Here is a 25,298-nt window from a genome sequence, read left to right on the forward strand (position 1 = left end):
ACTTGATCTCTACTTGCCTTTTCCTGTGATATCTACCAGGAAGTCTTAAGTTTGTTAGAAAGCACCAAGAAGTGTTTTTATGGAGCAGGTAGGCTTTTCTAGGTGACATGTTTATTGCAAGGTTGCCCATACCTGTGAGGAACAGTACTACATGCTTCAAATAGTCTCCTTCATTTACCAGGAGCTATTCAATCATTATTTTGTCTTTCAACACATGCCAATTTATTATCATACACTCCAGCTAAAGTACAAACCAATATTCTTGCATGCAGAGTTTAACTATTCTGTCTGTATAGGAAAAAAGTATGATGATATCTTTTTCCATTTTAGACTCAATGGCTTTTGCCATCAGCATGGCTAAAATCAGTTAAAATACGCAAAACCTCCTCCCTTCATCCCACTCATCCTTTCAATCAAACTTTTAAAATACTATTTTCTGTGCTTCCTTACCTGATGCTTTATCGCCACACACTACACAATATTCTACTACCTGGGGCCGCTGAACATCAGCTTTTCCCAGCAAACGTTCCACTGAAGCAGAGTCTGTCACTATCTAAAACAAAATTCCATAACAAAAAGTAATTAGCCAATATTTTCTTCTGACACGAAAGTAAGGAGCTTGGCCTAAAGAACAAGATTGCTCTATCAGATGAGAAGAGGTAGCTGAATTTGAGATTAAGTATGACACATGCAATGAAATTAAGTAGGATAAAATGGAAGTTAATGAGATTTTTTACTGTCAGTAGTTGAAACAGTCATAGCAAAGCAAAGTCCTAATAAAACTTGTAGCTTTGTTCAGTACAAACAAGTTTCTTCACTTGTGCAGTCAACAGTATTCTTCCCTTCTTGCAATTACTCGCAAACAGCTGCTATATTTTAGCCAAAGATACAAAGTATTTCAGATGCTATTCCCGTCTATCCCTTCTCTAGCTATTAGGTTTATAGAGTTCAGAGGGGATAGCCTGAAGCTGAGGTCCACTATAGAAAGAGTTTCAATTCCAAAAGCCTTGGATTCCAAAACTTCTGTTCTGAACGTTGCACTGAACACAGAAAAATTAAAAAAAAACCCACCCCTCTGTAACATCAGATAACCCACTAATCATAATAAAATAAATTCTAAAAGACTGTTAATACAATTTTTCAAATATTTATGTAAGAATGATACTTTTTCCCGTAAAATATTTTCCATTGTACCAGTACCAATAGGGACCAGGAGCTTCCCCCCCCCCCCCCGCCCCTCGAAAACTCCTGTTGGTCTGGATTATGCTCAAGACCCACAAACAACTACGGCAGAGGACAGCTTCTTCTCCAAAGAGCTTGTTTCTCTCTATATCTGTGAATCTTGAACAGACTATCTGATATCCTGGCACTCCTCACAAGCACCATCGTAACTTAAGCATTTGCTTATGTCTTCGGAATTTTAATGAGAACACACAACATGGGTGCTGAGTGCAATGGAATGCACAAGGAACATTAAGACAGGAGGATTTATAACTGAACAACAAAACCTACAATTAGTATGGTCTAATTCCTGTCATTAACTCTTTAGAAAACTTTTGCAATTTGTCTTAAAGCAATTATAGACTTAAATAATCTAAAAATCAAAAACTGGAAAAAAATTTCTATGGTCTATCTCAATTACTATATTTACCTGAATTCTGCCTGGCACAATGTTGTCCGTGGTGGTAAAGATAAGCTGTTTGGCATTGGATGTCTCAGGTGCTGCCAATATCACCTTTCCTGCACCAGTTCCATCTGGACTGGCTAAAATAAACTGTTGCTTTGGAGACACAGCTGAGTCCACTGCTGTCACTATTTGGATTTTTTGACCTGTTTGCTGATCTGTCACAATCTGTAAAACACATTGAAGCATTTCATGAGCCACATTTTAAAACCTTTCATTTCATTCTGACTTGGAGTTATATGACACTCTCTGATAACTGTCCTTGTTATTTACTATTTTGCTATTTGTACATTTATTATATGGGTGCAAAGTTGTTGCAGCTATCTACATAGATGCAAAACAATAAAATCAAACCAAACATATATCTATATACATACCCACTGCATAGACAGAAAACACTAGACAGAACTGTGAAAAGTGTCAGTCTGATATTGTTAATAATTAAGAGATATGGGAAAATCTTGTAATTACACTTAACTGTTCAAATTAAGTTAAGATATAGTGGATCCCAGACAGAATAATAACAAAATGTAATGTTAAGGACTGCAGCTGATGAATGGCAGGTATATATGCCTAGTAAGACAGCATCACAGAAATTTCATAGAATTATAGAGTATCTTGAGTTGGATGGGACCCGTAAGGATCATCGAGTCCAACTCCGTGCTCCTCATAGGACTGCCTAACACTAAACCATATGACTAAGAGCATCATCCAGACGGTCCTTGAATTCTGTCAGGCTTGGTGATGTGACCACTTCCCTGAGGAGCCTGTTCTAGGCACCAGCCACCCTCTCAGTGAAGAACCTTTTCTTAATGTCCAACCTGAACTTCCCCTGATGTAGCTTCATTCCATTTCCTCCTGTCCTGTCACTGGTCACCAGAGAGCAGAGATCAGCACCTCCCCTCCACTGCCCCCTTGAGAAAGCTGTAGACTTCGATGAGGACCCATCAGCCTTCTCCAAGCTGAACAAGCCAAGTGACCTCAGCTGCCCCTCTACATCTTGCCCTTCAGGCCTTTCACCATCTTGGTCACCTTTCTCTGGACACACTATAATAGTTTGATGTCCTTCATACACTGAGGTGCCCAGACTGCACACAGAACTTGAGGTGGAGCCGCACCAGTGCAGTGTAGAGCGGGGCAGTCACCTCTCTGGACCGACTGGCTATGCTGTGCTTGAGCACCCTAGGGCACGCTGCTGACTCATACCCAACTTGCCACCAACCCAGACCCCAGATCTCTTTCCACTGGACTGCTCTCCCGCCTCTCATCCCCCAGTTTGTTCCTACAACCAGGATTACCCTGTCCCAGGTGCAAGATCTAGCACTTGTTCTTGTTAAATTTCACACAGCTGGTGACTGCCCAGCTCTCTAGTCTACCCAGATCTCTCTGTAAGGCACCTCTGCCCTCCAGGGAGTCCACAGCTCCTCCATATTTACTATTATTGGCAAACAACGTACATTTGACTCCTACCTCCAAATAATTTATAAAAACATGACTAAAAATTACTCTAGCTGACAAAAAAAAGCACAGTGGTACATTCTTGAGATTTTATTAATTTTGCATACACCTGACTATTAAAGTTATTTCTATATAATTCATTTATGTAATTGGCTTAATGTCAGAGTTAAAACTACTACTGAAAATAAATCATGAAGTGAATTTATACACACTAATATTCCTATTGGCTGTATTAGGGGTCACAATTATTGTGTATTTATTTCCCTAATTTTGATTACCTAGACTTTTTATTTAGTTGTCATGTCCTTTTTTTGTAATATTTTCATGCAGATCTTAACTAACGGGACAATTCACAGTGAAATCTGATCTGGCATTTGGACTGACACCACTACAATCTTGCCTGTATTTGTTTTGAGGAAGCAGGGATACTCTTTTCTCATCCTGGTATTCTTCTTCATCATGGAGACACAGGGTTTTTTTCAGAAGTATCAGTGATATAAGGAGGTAGATTATTTTGCAGAATTGAACAAAAGATCCTACCTTATGAATGTTGAACATTCATTATGCTTCAGTTATACATGTTGTGAGAACATCTACCTTGCAATGGAATATTGATACATATTGATATAGTTACTCTACCATGCAAAACAGAGATGTTACCAGACAACTGTATCAAAAATAGAAACCTTCCCTCGTAACAGAATCCTGATAATCAGCATGTGAAATAATAAGGCTGCCTTATTCCACCTTTTGTTGATAACTTTAAGGAATAACATCTTAAATAAAATACATAGCTAAACGTTAACTAAAGAACATCTCTTTGGTGCTGTCTATAAAGAAAAATCATATGGACTTCTTTGTAATTTTTCATGGATCAGATATAAGCACCAATGATAATAAAGACCTAAGACAAAAAAATTAGGTTGGATAAGAAGTAGATGACATTTAGGTTTGTAAGAAAAAAAGTGATGTATGTTATTATACATGTTGCCATTTGAATCTTTGATAATAACATTACAGAAAAAAATTTTATCGTGCATAGTGAGTATAATGACAATTTTTATCATGCATAGTGAGCATAATGACAATGTCAAAATAATTTTAAAAGTGTTTTCAGGGCTGTTCAGAGGGACAGCACCCACCCACCCTGATCAAGACACATCCCAGGAAAACTCCAGCCTGTGATGGATGATGCTTTGCCAGGACTGTTTCAAATGCCCTGGAGTGCAAGATCCTCTTTTCCAGCACCACCTCTAGCAGAATTACACGGGAGTAGGAGCGTACTGGCACAGAACAACGTCAAGGAAGGCAAAAGCTCGGTATTGCAGTACTGAAACACTCCAGTAACATTAACAACAAATCTCCTATCATTTGTCACTGCATACATTCTGGTATCTTTATATTATCAGTAACAACGACCCACTGTGCAGCATTCCCAAAGGCTAACTTTATCCTACATTGGCTAGTCTCCCACTGGCTCCTAAATAAGGCAGAGAGAGAAAGAGAAAGAGGAATGCCCTTGGAGGTGATGTTAGGTGTTTTGTTGTCAATATCTGCCCATTTGCTATGGCTAGAGCTTAGGAGATTTGTATACGTAGGCTAAGTTCAACCTCTGCAAATATTCCTCACTATCTACATCATCAATATAATTATTATATACAGCCAATTAGTCATCACCAAATACATGCTGAAGAAGAAAGAGAATCTGAGTTTGCACTAAAAATAATCCGTTCCGACAAAAGTTAAAAAAGTCTATGAAAGACTTTAGCATGATTTTGTATCAAATCATGGGAGGAGGTGGAAGGAGGAGCAAAAAAAGATGTAATAGTTAAGTTACTTAATCAATGGATTTTTACCTGAATGCGCTGTGGTGAAGCTACAGAGGAGTCTGTGGAAATTATCTGGATACGTTGGGAAGGGCTGGTCATCACTGGAGATTCAGATAGTGGAGTCTGAACAGTCTGCACCTGTAAATAACAAAGAATTTTAATTTACTGTTGCAGTACTGAAGTATTTTACATATATTAAACATCAGAGGGCCCTATAGCATAGAATCTAAATTTACTGGATAGATTACAGTCATTAAACCAACTTGGATTTGTTTTCAATGAATTGTCACAATATTGGCTTTTCTGGGGAACAGAATGAATCTGATCAATGACCAAAACCACAAAACCAAACCACCACCATCATGCCCTTCCCCTCTGTGCCACTCCCCACAGCTATCCAATACTCCCATTTTTATTAAGTTTAGAATATACAGACACTTATACAAAGTACCTTATTTAGTATTATTGCGGGGGTGGGGGTGGGGTTGTTCGGATATAAACATGAGCTGAAGCTATTCTATCAGTCTTTAACACAGAGAAGTATCTGCAGATGTAGATGTCTATATGTATTTTTTTCACAGTTGCTACATGCATCTTTGCCATTCTTCATTTGGAACCTGACCACACAAAAAATTAGGCTTAACCAAACAAAATCAGAACAAGGTTTATCAAAATTACCCTGGAAGTTCTTGAAGAATTAGACTATGATTAGTTCCAGATCTCTTTTTGTTTGTTTTCAATAGAGGAAAAGCCGAATCATTCTGCTACTTATAATACAGTAACTTAGAAGAAAAATTCATATGCTTATTTGTGCTGTACTCATTATGAAAGCTCTGCTTTCTCGGTGCATTTCACAAGTTACTAGTTGATGAGACTCAAAACATTGAGCCGTGTCATGGGAAAACTCAAAACAAAGGAGATAATTTGGTTCTAAACCCATACACTGCATATGTTCACCAGTATTTTCAAAAAAGTTGCAAAATAGTTGAAAAACAGTTAGTGCACACAAGACACTAGTATTTTGGACTGCAGCAGCTCCAGAGGTGACATTACGGTCCGCAGTCAGCAGCACAACATAAATACTTTTTCAGTCACATTCTTTATTGAAAGTTATTATATAAAAGGATGGAAACCTAATAATATTTAAAAGATGGCTGACAGCAAATTTTACACATGCAGTATATCTGAGTAACAAACACTGTAAATTCTTACAATACAATAGAAATCTATACAGACATTCCATTTCAATTGGAATAAAATGCTGCAGTGATGTACTCTATAAAAATGAACAGAATGTGGCATTACTGATTTCTTCAACATTCAATTTAACCCGTAACTACTTATTTAAAAACAGTGCATATAGGCCAAAACTTTGTTCTTTGGGAAAATGTTCTGTAATGTCAATGACTTAACAGCCTTGATTTTTAGATAAGTCCGCCTAATGCAAAATAAATCTTACTTAAATTTTAGAACAGATTTTACGATTTGATAGTTTCATAATTTAAAATAATTATATATTGTAAATGGTATCATTTACAATACTTGTAAATTTTGATTGCAAACAATAATTTGGGTTTTCATAAATAACCCCAAAGTTCACATTTACATTGTCCCACAGAATCTATAGGACTGTGTCAACTGTATGACTGAGTACAACAATTGTATTCTATATGGTAATTTGAGAATATCAAATTAGTGTTTATTACCAATCCTCCCAGTCAAAGGGAAGGGGTTCAAAGGAAGGCTCAGCTGAATCTGGCAACTCAACAAATGGTTACAGGACTGCTGCCACAGCCAGGAGCTTACTACTTAGACCATGAGAATCACTGAGAAACCTGGTCTACTGGGGGCTGATGGGGTCCATCTGACAGAGAAGGGGAAAAGCATCTTTGGTCATAGGCTTTCTAAGTTGGTGAAAAGGGCTTTAAACTAAAGCTGTCTGGGGAGAGAAACCTCAGTCCATTCCACTCCTATGAGTTTGATGCCAGTGCCAGCAACAGATGCTTAAAGAACTAGATGAACTTCAAGGTCTCTTGCAACCTAAACCATTCTACGATTCTATGATCCGCAGTGACACGTGGTCAAAAACAGGAAGTTCAAAGATAGTTTTTATTAAATACTCTTTTAAACAATCTTGGAATTACTTGTTTATCAAAATCTATACAGTTGGACAACAGAGTAGTGACAATTTAGTCATCATTTAAGCTTGCATGGAAAAAAAAATCTTAATTTTGTAAGCTTTTCTGTTTAATATACAAAAAAGTTAATTTGTGATGCCAAGAAAGAAAAACCAATTTTGATACCAAGAAAAATTTACTGCAGTATCTTTGGGGAAGCAAAGACATTAAAATACACAGCACTTTAATGAAGACACACTTTCTACTCTCCTGTTGCCTGTACCATAAGTAGTCCATATACTATAAAAGTAAACCTGAATTGAACATAGAATCTCTAATTATCTTTAATATACAAGTCAAAGTTGTGTGGTAAATGAGGAAAACATACAGGAGAGATGTAGAAATAATAGAATCTTCTAATTATTGGATGATTCAAGGCATCCAGCAGCAGAAAACAATATACCTAGGTGAGGAAAAAACCAAGATTCCCCAAATCAAGACACTTAAAGGACACATTTGAATAACGATCTCTACCTTGATGCCAAATTATTATCTAAGCTATGCACCCTTTTAAAGGTCTAAATTAAAGCAAAAAGATCTTTTAAAACTGTTTTCCAGTTCTTTCACCCCCAATTACAGAATCCTTAGCCTTTTTTTGAAATATTGTCACATCTTACACCACAATGCATTGCAGGCAGCTGCATTTTTCCATGTTGTTGAAGGATTTATAGCAACTCCTTAAAAAAATGCCAGTATATATATGGTAACTGCACCAAAATTCTTCTGCAAACATTTTGGGACTAAATAACCATTTCTTCTTCCTGGGTTTGTAAAGTACCTGCTGCAAAGGGGTCCAACTATACAACAGTGTTTTCAGGTACTACGTCAACATAAAACCTAGTGCTTTATGCTTTAAAACACTTTCTCAGTTTTTATAGAATGGACCACATCCTCATATAAAGGTTTATTTTTACTGATCAACTCCAGTCTCCTTTGGGTTATTACTCACCCTCACCACATGACTAGTTATCTTGTCTTAGGTGAGTTCTCCATAAAGTTGGGCAAGTCTGAGGCCAGCTGCCATTATATGCTGACATGTAATTTTCATGTTTAAATATTCAAAAACATGTATTTATTAAACTGAAAACAGACAAAATTTTAGTCTGCTCTTGGCTGGGAAGATATGGTATAACAACGAAAAGTAATTTGTCCAATACCAATAAATGCTTCAGTGTGCACATACAATTTATTTTTATAATCTTATTAACATGCATACTTATTCAGGATAGTGTAGGACTCTGAAATGCAAAATTTTACCTTCTTTTCATGCTTGTGTCCTTAATACTCAATGGAATAAGAACAGCTTTACATTTCTGACTGCTACTAAATATCTCAAGTTTATTTTCCAGAGTGAAAACACATGCCACTGATTGACACAGAATAATAATCATGGTAAATAAATCAAATGCAAAAAGGGAACATATTTTTGGAAATACACAATTTACAAAATTAAGGAAAAATAATCTTCTGTCATTTTGTTTGACAGGAATATTTCTACTTTCAGCATTGTGACATACCTACAAGGGATCTGAATGGATAAATATGTGATGCTTTATTATGGTCCTATCCAGTCTGTCATACCAAACTTGACTTGTTAAATCAAAGTATTAAAAAAGCCCAAAACAAACAGCCATGAAACCAAAACAAAAAAAACAGGAATAGTAGTCTGAGAATATGCAACACACTCAAAAAGTTCTATCAGAGATTTGCAAGGTTACCTTCAGACAGCTTATATAAATACTGTAGGAAAAATTAAGCTATCTTTAATTAGACTCCCAAATAAATTGAATCAAAGTATTCCGAAAGAAAATGGCTTGTACGTACTCATATCAGGAAGATAATACTGTTTAGCATTATATTAGGTTCACTTACAGGATTAAACATAACATTGACTATTCTAATCTGTTGTTCAGAAGAAAAATGACACAAGAAACCCATATCATGTTTAAAGCAACTGTTGCAGAAGCTCTACATGTAAAGAACTAGTCCTTCCAAGTCAATGAAGATATGTTTCTGCAATTCTAAAATGTATTTTAAAAAAATTAAATACACTTGAATTTCTTTAAGATGGGAAAGAGTCTCAAATGAGACTTCATCTTGAAGAGATGAGGAAAGAAACGAAGTAAGCCATATATCATAGAAGACTTCAGAGCACCACATTTTACAGAGGCTTAGTGAACAATCACTTAAAAGTAACCACTAATGCTGCAACTTAAGATGTAGTCAGAAAATAATACATGTAAAATATAGCTCAACCCCCCCCTAATTTCCCTACACAAAACACATCAAATACACTTATGTTAAGAGACAGGGAAAAAATAATCTCTTTTAATTCCCTTAGTACTGTTTTCTTCCTGGAGCTCCCTAGCTGTACACCCTACAAACTCCAGTACTTACAGTGTCAAATTCTTCCTGCAGTCTTACATTTTTCCTCAGCAAACCTCTGAGGGCAATCCCAGAAAAAAGTCAAGGTCACTTTCAGTCAGATCACAGCTATTTTCATCCAGTCTCCATTACTGAGGATTTCAATCACAGAAAGCAGCCAGGAATGTTTTTAAAATGCCCTCTCTGTGACCCTGTTCCTCTGAAGGTCAAGTTTACTATCATTCCCTGTAACCAAGGAAGAAGAATCAATGTATTCCTGTTGTTTTGTCACCTGGTGAAGGAGTTTGTCTAATAGTAAGATTAATTTCATCTGGAGAACATAGTCCCATGTTATCAAGCTTCCCCCTCCCCCTGTTCTCTGTTCTTAAGCCCCTCAACCTGCTCACTCTGTGAACTACAAAACAGCAAAATGAAATCTGAGAAAAGAGTCTGCTTGTATCTTGAATTATTTTCAAATCAGCAAAACTGAAAGGAAAGTCCACCACATTCCCTGTGGAGCATCTTTAGCCTTAAAGTTCATTAGGCTTTCTAAAGTAGCCCAGGGCCCTCAAATATGACACAGCATAATCAGTCCTAATACACATTACTTCACACAGTAAGTTTATGACACACGTGTGATACATTAATTTAAACTCCATAACAAAACACTAGTATGAAGTTGCAATAAAGGCTGACAAATGGGTGAAAGTAGAAAATGTTTTAGAATTCTTAGAAAGTAAAACTTGTTAAAGTTATAGCACTTGAAGTTTTGGGGAAAATGACCATGTGCTTGACAAGTTTTATGACAGTAAACTTAAATACAGTAGACTTCCACCACAAAGCCTTATGCAACAAATGCATGATCTAGGTGTCTTTAAGTAGCACTGGTATTTTCTATTAACTTCAAGGACTCCTAATCTTAGCACAGAAATATGCTCACTATTGAAATTAGGCTCTTTACTTGATAGAAAACACAACTATCGATCATGTAACTCTCTGGAACTAGTATCTATGAAGAGTTACTGTAACTCCTGTGAATGTATTTACAGCATGGGTACAACTTAAATGTTAGGTCAACCAACTGTGATCTAGTGTGGGGAAAAGTAAGTATTATACTTAAGACATGTGAGAAAACCCAATGAAATTTTAGTTGGATTTTCCTTGTGCTTATTATCTGACACCACACTTAATAATCTTGTTACTCTAGGCTTTCATTTGTCCAATTAACCTGGGAAAGACGTTTATGATACCCGATTAGCAGCTGTCTTTCCTGGGACAAAAACCAAATCCTGAATACAGTAACATTTTATCACTACATAACCCTCTGTTCAGAAGTGGACTTCCCAGCTCTAAAGTTTGGAATAGCTGTATTGCAAAGAGAAGGCAGAATCTTTGTAATACTTAAGCAGAAGTGATATAAAAACGCATTAAGAAAAAAAAGACTAGAAGTTTCCTGTTCTCTGAATCAAAAGACAGGCTTGCAAAGTAATAAAAATTTGAAATAAAATATGAAACCTGTAAACTAGTGTACTAATGTAGTTAGTGCTACATTAGTAACTACCAATGTGGTTAATGGCTTTGTCACAACTGCCCAAGTGACCCACAAAATCTCTAAGACTTCAGCAAGAAACATAAAATATACAAAATGCATCTTTAACCAAGAGTAACGTTAGATTTTTAGGGCATGGTAATTCTTTTTTGTTGATGGAACTTGTCTCAAGTACTGTATACTGCACAGAAATATTACAGCTACAAAGGCTTTCACTCTTATTTTTATAGGACATCAACTATGCTACTGTAATAAACACCCATAGCAAAGCAAAGTTAGTATTTTATAACTTTAGTTTCTAATAATTCAACAGTGACATTCATATAGAACAATACTTACAAGAGTATATATTATGTTTAAAGAGAGCCTCTTAAGCTACTGAGAAATCCTGAAATGACCATACATAGTACTTTTCACAGGAAAACATTATTCAGAAATTAGTCCAAATATCTATCATTCTACTTGGTGTCTTACTTTTGTTGTTGTATGTATCTCACTTATCGGAAATGTCCTTCTAAGAATGCTTCCCTAACTTCAGTAGAAGAACATTTTTTATATTCATGCCACTAAAAGCCAAAGTAATTGTACTGCATGTATACACTGAGCAGTTCTCACTAAGTGTAAACCAATTTCAGAGATATTATTAATATTATTGAAAAGAGAACTGAAATTAAAATAAGGCACAGGTAAGATACCACAGATCAAATATGTTCAACTGCACCCAGAAACCTAAACTATTTTTACAAGTTTCCTCTCATAAAACAGTTAAAGAATTTCAATGAAAAATATGGTACCAAGCTTTACACCATAAAAAAATTGCTACATCTCGAACCAAATCAGAAAGATTTATTTTTCTGTAGATAATTTTCCTAACAAACTACTTTAAGTATTAAATTAATAATAGGCTTTTAAGAAAAAATTATGTATTGCCTGGAAATATCCAAATAGATTTCTTTCACAGATGTAAGATACATCTAAAAAAAATTTTAAGTTATACTCTTTGGAATTTACTGTCCTGACCACTTGGGCCCTTTGTAGAATGGCAGCCAAAATTCAGATCCACCATGGAAGAACTCATCTGTAGTTAAACTGCCCTAACACGACACTGGTGTAACATCTTGTATGAAACATATGAAGGCAACAGTCATGAAAGAAGCTGCAATTCTTGGCTTACCTGTACACTAAAAAAAAAAATATCTCAGACTACATCTTGCATAACACCTTAAAGCCTATATTACAGCAGCTACAGCATATCTGGTAACACTGCATTCAGAGGCTGCCAAGCTGCATAAGCCATGCAGGATCTCTTTACTCCAGTATGTTTTATGTGAAATATACCATCAGCCTGAGAGGTGTCTAGGTCTTCTGCAATTAACAGTAACTTGACAAAAGCTCTATTTTAACTAAAAACTGTTTCAGAAGACTCAGCATCAAAACTCTAACGTGAAAATTTATCCAAAAATGAGAAAATGGCCAATGATAAGATTAAACACAAATGGCCTGATTTTACACTTAATTAATTCTTACAACAAAGCAAAACTTATTTCACCAGAACACAGTGTTTCTACTCTTCTTTTTCAGCAGACTGTGCTTCATCTGGACTTAAACCAAAATTGCTGAACTACTTATGATGTAACTTACCAGAGAGATCTGGAGAAGGTCAAGAAAATACTTTATGTGACAAAGATATACGGTATTTTTTCAGTCCCGTGGCAAAACATGCTTTCAGAAAGGCCCAAGATTTTCACAGGTTCTTATCAGGGCACAGAGGGAACTGAAAGCAACTAAAATTCTCCCAGCAACGCAGCTGGCATAAACAAGATCCCAGTAAACACTGGGCTCAACAGAGTCATCTCCTGTGACTCTCCCTGTAGCCTCTGACAGAGAAAAAGGATGCACTGGGAATAGTCTGTGGCTGTCATGGAGGCAGAAGGGGCCAGTTTCAGCAACTACTAGAAGTTCCTCCTGGTCACACCAAAGCTGACGTTGGAAAGAGGAAACAGTCCTTATTCCTCCCCACAGTGACAGTGCTGTTTAAAAACCACGTTAAAAACTAATTCACTGCACAGGGAATACATCTCCGCTTCACAACCAAATCCATTTTTCTGAAACAACATGCAAATCAAGTCAAAGTCAGTGCTGGGACTGAACCTGGGCCACTGATATATTGCACAGTGACGGCACTAAATAAACACTTGAGAAAAGTAGCATTACCTATTTTTGCATTAAGGCTAAATGTTAAGGAATACTGCACTGAAACAGTCTGGAGTTAACTAAGCTGCTTAGCATTAGTAGCTAAATTTGCTGAAGCCCTAGGCTGCAAGCTTTCACCCAGATACATTGAACTTTTACCTAATTCTGTGAAAGAGGTCCTCAAGAGCTGGTTCAAGCTGGAAGATAAGGAAACAAGGAAGGCTGCTAGAAGTATCAGTAGAAGCTGAAACCTTAGAGATAGGGAAAGAAACAGCCCACCTAGAAACAATGAAGTGACCCAATGAAGAACAAGAAGACCCCAGACTCTAATATTATTACTGGTCCAAACTGTCATGAGGGATGGAAAACTTAAATTGCAAGGTCATAACTGCCCAGGAATTTCTTTCTTCAGGGTCCCTCTGTGGAGGCACCCAGCTTGAGCTGTTTCTACTGCTGTACCACTCAAATTACCTTACTGGACTTAAAGCCTGAGGCTTTGCTAGGGCATACCCAGGGTGGAGAAGATTCTTTTAACACAAAGTATTTTTTTTATGCTTTTCAAAAGCTATTCAGGATGAGAAGGAATTGCCAAAATTCTGTCTGAATCCCCTAGCTGCCCTCTATTCTCCATCTCATGAACTGTAAGTAAAGGCAACTGCAGACACTAAAAATGAAACTCTCACCCAATCTGTTCAGAAATACACAGCTGGAAAAATGCAACACCACTTCTATAAAGCAGAAGCAAGCAACAGCAGTGAAACCATTTGAAACCATTACAAGGACAATTTTTAACAGTCCTAAAAATAGAATAAGTACAAAAATACAATCAATGCTGGACCGTGCTCAGTGACTTCTGTGATACACTCAGTTTCATGGGAAACCTGATCAACTATTGCTCAAGAAAGAAAAACAGCATATGGCCTACCTGCATGACAGTCTGATTTGGTGCTCAGCATCACAGTTCTCAATAAACCCATGCACTACATATGTGGCAACTATGTTGAAAAAATGATATAGCTAAACCTGCAAATATTTGCATTAAGTTATCCTATTTGCAACCTGTCTCTCATCATTCATAACTTAAAAGTCAGGGCGGGATTAATGACATTCTCTCCTTCCATTCAATTGTTACCAATTATGATATAAAATATGACATTCTAAAAAAGCTTCTCATTTTTAAGGCCACTGCCAAGTTTCATGCTAGATTTTCTCTAAGAAACAGTCAGTACAAATACAGAATTTTATCATGCTTCAAGAAAACTAGTCATGTGTCTACCTGTATTAAAAACTGTACCTGACTGAAGACACAAATTAGCAGGCAGGCAGCCATTCATAAAGAAATGGTTCAACATTAACATGGTCATAGCATTAATTAATTCTTAATGACATAATGCTGCTTATAACTTTTTCCATGACCAAGTTTTCATGGTGTTATGCAGTGGACAGGCATGTAATTTAAGGAGGAGTTGAATACTGTAAAGAGATGAAGCCCTCTATTTACCCACCGGCCAGGAAGAAATCACAGAGCTTCATACACTCTTGAGATGGAGCGATCTCTCCAGTGGCAAGTTACAACCATCACACTATGTTACCACGGTGCATTTCCTGCACGAGGAATTACAAATGTCACATATTTTATGTGCCTTAGATGTAATTATAGCACTCAAGTTCTAACAAAATAGTATAAGGTTTGCCAGTATTTCCATTACAGTTTTTTATTTCCAAGTTTGTTTGGAACAGTTTTTTAAAAATGCAGCTTGCCAAACTGATACCTGGTATAACAAACTAGAGTGAAAATCTGCTTGTTGGTTTTCAGTGTGAAATTTTAGGTTTTTGAAACTACTCCTTAGATGTTATTTCAGGATACTCAGTAGGCCATTTTCCACACTATTTAAAAAGAATCAAAATTTTTTTTCAGAAAAAAATTGCTGTTAAGCAGGGAATCTCTAATCCATTTCTGAAAACACAATGACATACAAATTTCCTTTGTATATATAGAGCTTCTTCTTGAACTAAAGATATTTTTTAAAATCCAAGTGTAATCTTAGTTCAATATGCAAAAAAAACCCCAAACAAATGTCTGAAAAGTGGCCTTGTCTACAGAGGTCTCAGCCTACTTGCCCTTCGTTATTTATGAAATTCCTTAATTATGCAATCATATGATAAAACATAGTAAATTTGAAGGAAATTAAACCAAATAATTTGAAACTGACAAAAATTCTCATTTATTTTTTGACTGAAGTTTGCATACTGAAGGAGATAAATAGATTGTTTTCTATGTCCACATTCACATGCAGTTTCAGTATTTATGACTTGATTTAGACATTATAGCTGTTGAGCATCCAAGCTTCAGTAAACATACATCAAGACAAGACATCACTTAATATCACTTTAAGTAGGTTTTGTGCTCTTTTTCTCATGGGTATAGACAGAAAATATAAAGGCTGATTTAAATTCATCACCCTACTGTAAATTCAACATAGTGCATAAGTAAAACAGGTAACTTCAAATACTGTTGTGGATTTAGATGACAATTCAAAAAATGAGCCAAAACCTTTCACATCCAAAATGGTCAAGCTAACAATCAAATGACCAGAAATTCTGTTACATTAATTTTTTTAACAATGCATAATGCAGCCAAGTTTCTCTATAGTTCACGTTGAATTTCCTACTTACACTCCTAACATAGGGGCCACCACAATGAAGTAAGGTAAACAAACTACATATTGGTTGCACTGGTCTCTTGTTTGTCCCCAGCTGTAAAGCAATACTGTTCTATAAAGATTTTCTGTTCCATTTACACTTAATTGTAAACAGCAAGGACTCCCCAATATATTATTCATTTCACAGGCTCATATACCAACTGCTGTGATATCATCTGTCACTCACCTCAGCCACCTGCTGAGTCTCCACTACCTGCTGAGCCAGCACCTCCATATTGGTTGCCATGGTGAAACAAGATCATTAGAGAACCTGTTTGAAAAGATGCCAGCAACTTCCATCAGGCACAAAAGTAAGGTTTTTGTTCTTCTTATTAAAGAAAGCTCTGATATGACTTTTTGACAGTTTACTATAACGTTTGACATATCTGACAAATAAGAAAATATGCCATGGAAGCATGTGTGTATATGCACATATATATACACGTATGTACAGAACATGCACAATGGAACCATAACGTTTAAAAAGCTGATACACACAGTTATTATTTTACTTCATAAAGCCTCTAATATACTATTTTTACTCTATTGCTTAAGCTGCAAAGTAGAGAAATTAGAAAGTTGTGAGTGTCAACTAGTCAACTACTGATGCAGTTTTACTGATGCAGTTTGTGGATTTCACCGATCTCTAAGGTCCTTTCCTCAACTCAAAAGAGAAACCTTATAGTTAAACCGCTTCTAAACTACATGCTGAAAAAGGAAACAGCAATCTAAGAATGCTGTTTTGAGCAAATTTTTTATTGAGCTATTCTGTCAAACTTCCATGTTCATGCATATTCTTATGGTAATCTTGCACAAAAAGGGAAATTAAAAGTCACACCTAAAATGTATTTTCTATTATCCAAACTTTTTTTAAATTATAATGCAATAGTATTATCACTCTGAGGAGAAAACACTGCTAGCGTTTTACCCTATTGTAAGATTCTGTATCTCCAACTTTATGCTCTTCAGGGTTTGGGGAGGGGGGGGGGGGGGGGGGGGGAGACAAAACAAAGAGGAAAAAGGAAGGAATAAGGAAAAAAAGACACTTCCAATACATTTTTAACAATCATTATTAAGGCTGTGTTTCTCCAACGGTAAATTTAATTAAGATTTCAAATTAATGCATTCAGGTTTTAATCATGACTTGCTCATTATAGAGCCAGAGTTCAGATGCTGACCCAGGTATAGGTAATAAAAAGGCATTCCTGAATGTTGGCCCATTTAAAAGTTTTATTGAAAACCTTCTGTTGGTACTTGTAAAGCAATTCATTTCACATAAAACTAAAAAAAAATACTATGAACAGTAGCAAAACACATAACAGAAAAATGCATGCATATCTCTAGCATCCACCCCTTCCTCCCCCCTTCAAATGTAACTTCTACAAAGGTAATGTTGAAAATGTAAAAATTTGTTGTTAAAAATATTAAATCACATTGTGGTAAATTAAACCTGAATAATATGTTGTATATGTCAATGGAAGACTATTCATAACAATGCATAATCAAAGTTGAGACATTCCCTATGGAAATCATATTTATGCTACTTTCTCATACAGAATGTCATTTTTCTTCAAGTGCTTAACTTGCACAGTAAGGTCATGAACCATTTCCACCTGACCCATTAAATATTGCAGCTTATGGATATTTCTCAATTGTTCAGTAATTCCTTTTCAGTGTTCTCATCTTATTTTAAAGTTATTTTTTATGTTCAGCAAGGAAGGTAACTATATAACATGCTGTTCTGGTGCTTTAAGATGAAGGAAACCCTGAACATGAGATATTTTGTTCATAGGATTACTTTTCTGAGACCCAATGAAGTCTTTACTGTCGTAAGGCTCTGACAGTTTTGCTGTTGGTGTTGTTATCCACCAAGGGGTTTTGTACTTTTGACCTTCCCAAAAGAGTAATAAACTCAGGCTATCTGATCAAATCCAACTGGAAGCCCAGAAACCATACACAGCCAGGCCAAGTAAGCTCATTAATGATGTTGACTCCCAGAGCATGACACAAAGCAAAATCAGCTTCCTATCAAAACCCTGGAGCAGCAGAGTTCATGAGAAAAAAACACTACCACAAACCAAAGCAAACCATCAAAAAAAAGGCAGAACTTGCACCAGGAAAATATTTTCAGTCTAATAGGGTGGCATCCAGCTCCATACGTGTAGATCAGGGGTCCTCAAACTACGGCCCGCAAGCCAGATACAGCCCCCCAGGGTCCCCCCCGCTGGGGGTTGGAGGGGAAACCAAGCAGCTGCAGATGACTCCCTGCCACTTCATCCGCGTGCCAGCCCCCTGTTTAAAAAGTTTGAGGACCCCTGGTGTAGATGCACGGCTGTCATATTACAGCATAAAATGATTCATTTCTCCTGAAGTTGCAGTGAAATTTCTGAGAAGATATTCTATGGGTACTACCCTACTACGTTGCCACAGCAAAAGACTGTATTCAGCTTATTGACATTCGTTCCTTTCTCTTAAGGAAACGGGGTTCTTAACAAATACGACGTGCCTGACTCAGCTACATGGCAAAGCAGGTCAGCATGCTTCAGCTTAGCTGGAGTCTGGAGAAGGAGGTGGGAAGAGACGAGGCTCACAGGTTAGGCTCTGCTGGGAACCTCTGTTACACTGCTACTGGCAGGAAGCCGCCAGGAAACCTTGCGACAACTGATACAACAGAAAAATCATGAGGCCGGTGCCCTGTCCGGGAGCGGCTCCAACACGTCATACCACCTGAACCCCTCGCCGAAGCAGACGGCGGCCTCCTTCCCGCCGCGCTCACCGCCTGCCCCCATTGGCTGCAGTGCGCTCGCAACTCGCCGAGGCACAGAGGCCCGCGCGCAAGCCTCTACTGAAAAGCCTTCATGCTGCTACTGCCCCGCGCGCCATGGAGCCACGCCCTTCCCTCCTGTTCCAACCAATGACCTCACTGAACACGTAGCATTCCCACACGCGCCAGCGATTGGTTGAGGGAACCGCCTTGTAAGCCCCGTGACCCCGCCTCTCGAGTAAGAGGGAAAACATCCGAGGGACGCGACCAAGCATAAGATGGCGGCACTGGCTGGCGGCCAAGTCCCAGGCGGGGCTGCTGCTGCCGCCATTAGGCCCCCTCCTCCTCCTCCTCCTCCCCCCCCACCCCCACCCCGTATATCCTTATGTCAGGTTATGAGAGGCCCGGGCATGGTAGTAGGGAAGAGGCCGGTAAGATGGCGGCGGTCTCAGCCCCGTATGCAAAGTACCCACCGCCCCCTCCCCTCCGCCCTCCCGGTGGCAAAGGTAAAAGGGTCGGGTTCAAGCCGCCGCCTCCGCCCGCTCAGACTCCATCTTCTCGCTCTGTGTCCGTGTCCCGAGCTCGTCATTGCCGCGACCATCGCCCCTACCACCCCCCGGACAGCAGACTGCTCTCACCGAGACCGGACCGGCTCCGACCTCAGGCGGCCCACATTCCGGCCCAGCAGCTCCGCAACGGGACTCCCGCACCGGATCGACCCAGCACCTCACAATGGTTCTCTCCCTCTCCTCCCCCCTCCCCCCGGAGCTGTAGGCCTGCCTGCTGCACAGCCGGTTCTCGCTTACCAGCAAAATACCGGAACCTTAAAATCCCCCCTCCCCTTAAACCAAGCGTTACCCCTCCCCTCCGCCTTTCGCAGGGGTGTCCCGAACCGGGGCCCGATGCCACCTCCCCGCACCCCCTCCTTTCTGCTCCCAACGAAAGAAACCCAACCGGGCCGCCTCAATTTTAAAAAACGATTTTTACCTCAGGAATTGGCGCCAAACGTGCCCTGGCGGTGGCCCTGACCCGGGCCCAGGCGGGCCGGTGTTGGGTGGTGGTGCCCAGCGGCGGCCCTCCCTCCCCCCGTGAGGGCGGCAGCGGTGAGGGGGCTAACGGGGTCCGCGGGGGGGGGGGGGGGGGGGGGGCGGGTCTGTATTATGGGGCCGCGCGGGGGGATGGGGGTGGTGTTTTGTTTTGTGTGCCGTGCCCCTGTGAAAGGTCAGAGTTCGTGACCCCGCCCGCCGCTGCCGCCGCCCGCGAGCGTTTCCCCTCTTCCTCTTCCCAGCACCAGGCCGGCCGCGGCCCCCTTCATCCCCCTCGCGGGGCGGGGCTGGGGACGGCGGCGGGGAGGGGCTACCTGAGCCTCTCCGAGCCTTCGCGCCAACGCTCCGCCGGGCAGCGCGCGCGGCGGGCCCGCTCCGCCTGTGGCGGCGGCAGTTGTCCCCGTCCCCGTTCCCGCGCGGGGGGTGGCGCTGGGTCCGGAGGCCCGTGCTGGGCGCTCGTGGTGCCCCGGCGGGAGGGGGCGTTGGGCGGGCACCTGCGGTGGGAGGATCCCAGCCCTTGCACGGGCTCGGTCTTCTGAGGGCGTGAGAGAAGGGAGCCCCTGCTTGCGGGCTGTCCGTCGAGACCCCGGCTTGTGAAGCTCCCCGGTGCCCTGCAGCCGGAGTTAGCGGGTTGAAGGGGATTATACCGCACGCAGGCGGGCGGTGCCGTTCCGTGTATGTCTCTTCTCGCCACAGATGCAGAGTCAAAAGTAGCCTTACAGTTGATGCTGGCTTTTGCAGAGGCCTCCACCGCCTGGCTGTCCTGAGTTTTCCTTTAATTTTGTCATGTCGGTGTCATCAGTGAGGGCTCTCCTGGTTAAGCTGCCTGTAAGTGAGGCTGCTTTGCCTCTGAATGTGCGATTGTAGGTATGAGCCAGGTTTGGGTGCAGCTGAGGTGGGCTGAGAGCTTGCCACTTTTCAGTGCTTGCCGTCTTTCTGAGCCTATTGGATGTTGACCTGTGACCCTGGCTCACTGTCAAAACTGTGTGTTGCTATTTTTTAACCTACCCCTATTAAAATGATCTTAAGTACGTGTAGCGAGTTTCTCTTTAGTAATTTGATGTGACAGAAGCTGAAGGAGCGGTCAGATGAACAGTAAAACTGGAAGATAGGATGCAATAGTAGCTCCTGAAAGGAAACATATGGAAAAGATGGCAGCTGACAGTCACCGCTCCTGGAGTTGTTTGGGTTTGGGGGGTTTGTTTGGGTTTTGGTGTTTTTGTTTGTTTGTTGTCAGAACTGGCAGTGTGGGGCGAGGATGTGAGAAATGTAGAGAAATTATGCGAAAAACCTATGAATTATGGCCTTACTCTCACAAAACAAGAGTTACTAATGCACATGATGTACAGATGTGTTTGCAATACATAAATAAAATGTTTGAAAACATGTCTTGGGTATTTGTTCATTACTGTAATGTTAAATGTATGAAGAATTTTCAAATTCTTAAACTATGGACCTCTTCAAAAGCAGATTTATTTTTTTACTTCATAAAACATACTATTAAAGTATAAATACATTTTTTGAATACAGATATGTGTAAGGATTTTCAGTATTCTCATAACAGCCTTGGTGTAGAAGTAGGTTAGGTATTAGGGTAGGAATGTGTTTCCCTTATCTAAATTGAGGATAATGACTTGTGGAGCAGCATCTATGAGTACAGCATGTTTTTTAAATTGACGATTTGGGGGAAAAAAGCCCACCTTTTAAAAAGTGCAATAGACTAAGATAATAAATTGCTGTTAGTCAGGCTTTAAACTGTGAGATGTGTATCTTGTTTGGTCATGGTTGTAAGCAAATATAAACTGAATTGTTAGTTTTGTCCTTTTATTTGCTATCCTCAAATGTTTTCATCAGAACCTTAATTTTTAAATTATTTTTTTTCACAACAGCTGTGTTCATGGTTAGGTAAAAAATAATTTCAGTCTTGAGGTCAGAGGATTCTCTGACAAGACCTAGTACTTCTTGCCAACAGTTTATGTTCAGTTCTGCATTCTTCAGTGATGGATTGTCACCTGCTGAATAAATGAAAGGAGAATCCCACCATGAACAAAGATGCTTTTGGGTTTTAGAGTCATCCTTATGAGCAGGAGCATCAGAATGTGTAGGAGGGGAAGGAAGTAGACTAGGATGCTTTCAGTTACATTTTTGCTTTCTATAGTAATTATTATTTTGAGCTCTTCAGGGAAATAGTGCTATTTTTCCTTGATAATAAAATACATTTAAAATTCATTTGCTTCTGCTCACTAGCAAATTCTCTTGCCCATACCTCTGAAAAGGGAAGTCCAGCATTTTGGTAGCTTTGGACTGCTACTTGTCTACTTTTCTGATTCCTGGCTGTTGGTATTTGGAGTGGATTGAAATTCTGATCTTTTCAGTTGATGTATAGATGAGAGCCAGGACTTTTCAAGGACTCCAAATAACAGGTGTTTGTGTTTTGGCATTTGTTCGCTTTTCTGCAGTAGTTGTTCTATACTTGCTTACCAGGTAAGTCGCTTTCCCACAAGTCGTCTTGACCCTTTTCACTACTCCATGTTTAGAAGCGTGCAAGAGTGTGCTTGGGGGGTGTGGTGTTTTCTTCTTTTAATTGGCTTGAGCAAAGGTGCGTTAGGTATCATGATAAAGATTTCTCAGTGGTCTTAGTGCATGAGAGAATTTACCAATTGGCTTAGAACCCATACATTAGAGGGATTGGCACTTAGGGACATGGTTTAGTGTTAGACTTGGCAGTGCTAGGAAATGGTTGGACTCAATGACCTTAAAGGACTTTTCCAATCTAAACAATTCTGTGATTCTATAGTGCAGCTTATTTACTGGTTTGCTCACCTCCATCTGTTCTTACATCTAGTCTTACAGTCATGTTGTGTAGGGGAATGATTGACACTGATAATATGTAGCTGTGGCCTTGCTTTGACAATGTGCAGCAGTGAGCCTACAGCAAAGTGGTTAAATAGCTCTGAGGAGTGTGAGAAAAAAAATGATGAAGCAGAGACAAGGAGTGTGGTTTGGCCTCTGGAGGATGGAGAAACAGCATGGACAGTAGAGTTTGACCAACAGTAAAGCTTTTTGTTGCTTGCTAGTTTATTTGTGTTGTGTTATTTCCTGACTTCTGTAACTCAAATTGCAACAATGTTGTAACCTGTTTTGACATAAGTTGTCTTTCTTTTGGTTTTACCTGTTTAAAACATGTGATTCTGCATGCAGGGGCTGGTAGGCATTGCAGCAGCAATAACCTTGTGTACCTTGTGCCCTTCTGCTGTATGATAGTCAGCCAGGAGGCCTAGCTAGGAAGGTGTTTTCTCTTGCACGAGTAATTACTGTTATTTCTTGGGCTTTGGAAGTGTTCTGCCCCTAGTGTTGTGTTTGAGAGCGTACCTCTGACTTGTCACTAGGCTTTTTTTATATGGATAGAATTCTTGTTGAAGTAAGTTTGAGATTTGTCCAAGGAAAGACTGGAAAAATGAACATGTATGTTTGAAGGCCCTACCAGTCCTGTCAAAAGAGTTATGTAAACCTGCAACAACTGAAGATCTGCAGTGGATTCCTTTCAATAGGTATTAATAATCTTTGGTATCTGAAGGGAAAATGAAAACACTTATTTCTGTAAACTGGTATTTTTGTTTCTGAAGGATTTTCTTGATGTACAGCATATGTTGGCAACCAAATGAGTATGTACTTATGAAAGACTTGCTGTGGCATAATGGAGTAGGAGAACAGAAAAGATGAGCAATCATTGGGATGCTGTTCCCATAAAGCAGGTGTGTGCTGATGGTAATTTCCAAGCATGTTATTTCTTCACCCTGTTGGATGCATACCTGAATGTACAGTCTGCTTCAGCAGGGCTCCCTCTTCTAGAGTTTTGTGCATTGTGAGAATCTTGCTATGGGAAGATGTTGCACTGAAGGTTTCTTGCTTTAGAGCCTAACTGATCCAGTGGTCAAGAGAAAGGGTGGTTTTGTCTGTTTACATCATTTTGTGCTTTTGAGCATACACATTTTATTTCTTTGTTAAAGCCCAAGGTCAGAGATACTTTGAGAAGTAGGATATTGCACTTGGACCAGTGGTCTAGTCTGTTAAAGCAAAATTCTCTATTGTTTTGAATGTTGCCAGTAACTCAATCAGTTACTGACGTTGCTGGAAGGCAACATACACTTTTTCCTCTGTCAGAGTGGCACTAGAAATAAAAATGCAGTAATGAAAATTGTATATCCTATGAAGTAAAGCTTGGAGATCACTGTGCAAACATTCAATAAGTTGTTTGAAAACAAACCAAGTAAGATTGCTTAGCATTATCTTGCAAACATGTTTCAGGTATATACATTGATCTGAGGGGGGGCGGGGAAGTGACCATAAGTGAAAACTACATGCTTTCATAGTATGATTTTATGGAAATAAAAATATGGTATCTTGTAACTTCTGAGCGTGATTTAGTTTCTTGTGTTTAAAAACAGTGAACAAATCCTGAGTTCTGTTGTGCAGTGTTGTACAAATCTCTCGGTAACTGCTTGAAATTTTGCAAATGTTAAATTTGCAGCTCGCAGTAATTGGTTGTGATAGTGACAGACTGTTATTTTTATTGTTGTTATTTTTTGGGATGCCTCTAAAAGTAGTTGGCACAAACATAACTGCCTGCACTCTAGTGAGACAAATCAGACTTGCCTGTGGGCTTATTTAAAGTTAGCTAATTTAACTAATAGTGGACGAACACTGTAAATCCAAAATTCAGTGTGATACACCAAATTAAAGATAACAAATGGTTACCTGCTTAGTGTCTATTCCAGTTCTGTCCATCGTCTTTCATTTCCTCTTCACAAATTTCTCTTGTTCCACTTACTAACAAACCTCTGACTGACACTGATAGAATAGAAGATGCTAAGTGCCACACATGAATTGCTGCTTTCCCCCTTTCTGCTTCCTGCTTGGCAAGTCGAGGAAAGGTTTAGAGTACAGGAGAAATTGTCTCCTTGTTTCTGCCACCAAGAGGCGGCCTTGGAGCAGTTCTGCTCTGAGCTCTGATGTGGAATGCAATCCTGCTTGCTGTGCAGCTCCACCGTGCTTGCTGAGGTTGGCAACAAAATGTGCAGTGAAGAAAACTGCATCAAGATTGTGACAAATTTTACTGCAGTTCTTGCAATAACTTCACTGAAATCTAGAACTATACTATATGCCCTTAACTTATTTAATAAGCAATATTGTATTAGAGTAGTGCTTAGATTTGCTAAATTTATTTATATGCATGGACTTCTAAAAGCATTAGTTATAAGTGCTTGTATAGGCTCTTTTTAGCTTTAGTTATGGTTGGAGAGTAATAAAATCAATAGAAGATGCTGGAGGCAGAAAAATATCAAAGACAACTGAGATACTTTAGAAGGTAATAACTAGACTGGCAGCAAAGAATTAAATGTCTGTCATACTGTGGTGAGTTGACCTTGGACTGCTGTCAGATGCTGACCCACCTGCCAACTTCCCTGTCCTTAACAGGACAGTGGGAGAAAATAGGATGAAAAAGCTCATAGGTCAAGATGAAGACAGAGA

The 25,298-nt window shown here is 39.4% G+C and overlaps 1 protein-coding gene across 7 annotated transcripts in view; it reads right to left on the minus strand.

Moving 5' to 3' along the window:
* The window catches only part of NR2C2 (nuclear receptor subfamily 2 group C member 2), a 46,613-nt gene extending 21,976 nt beyond the window's left edge, over window positions 1-24,637 (minus strand). The window contains exons 1-6 of one of the 7 annotated variants that reach the window (XM_080387615.1): window positions 19,359-24,637; window positions 18,463-18,617; window positions 16,144-16,227; window positions 4,999-5,109; window positions 1,652-1,852; window positions 451-553 (exon numbers count right to left, since the gene is read on the minus strand). In XM_080387615.1, coding sequence (XP_080243741.1) covers window positions 451-553; window positions 1,652-1,852; window positions 4,999-5,109; window positions 16,144-16,203 — 475 coding nt within the window. In that variant the 5' untranslated portion in view covers window positions 16,204-16,227; window positions 18,463-18,617; window positions 19,359-24,637. Of the gene's footprint in view, window positions 1-450; window positions 554-1,651; window positions 1,853-4,998; window positions 5,110-9,545; window positions 9,759-12,702; window positions 14,150-14,759; window positions 14,860-16,143; window positions 16,228-18,462; window positions 18,618-19,358 lie in introns of those variants that run through there. The other 6 variants (XM_080387616.1, XM_080387614.1, XM_080387617.1 and 3 more) reach the window with 6 other exon arrangements.
* Between the last annotated feature and the right edge of the window lie 661 nt (window positions 24,638-25,298).

Source organism: Falco punctatus (genome assembly GCF_963210335.1).
Source record: "Falco punctatus genome assembly, chromosome: 4".
In the NCBI taxonomy this organism is placed as follows: domain Eukaryota; kingdom Metazoa; phylum Chordata; class Aves; order Falconiformes; family Falconidae; genus Falco; species Falco punctatus.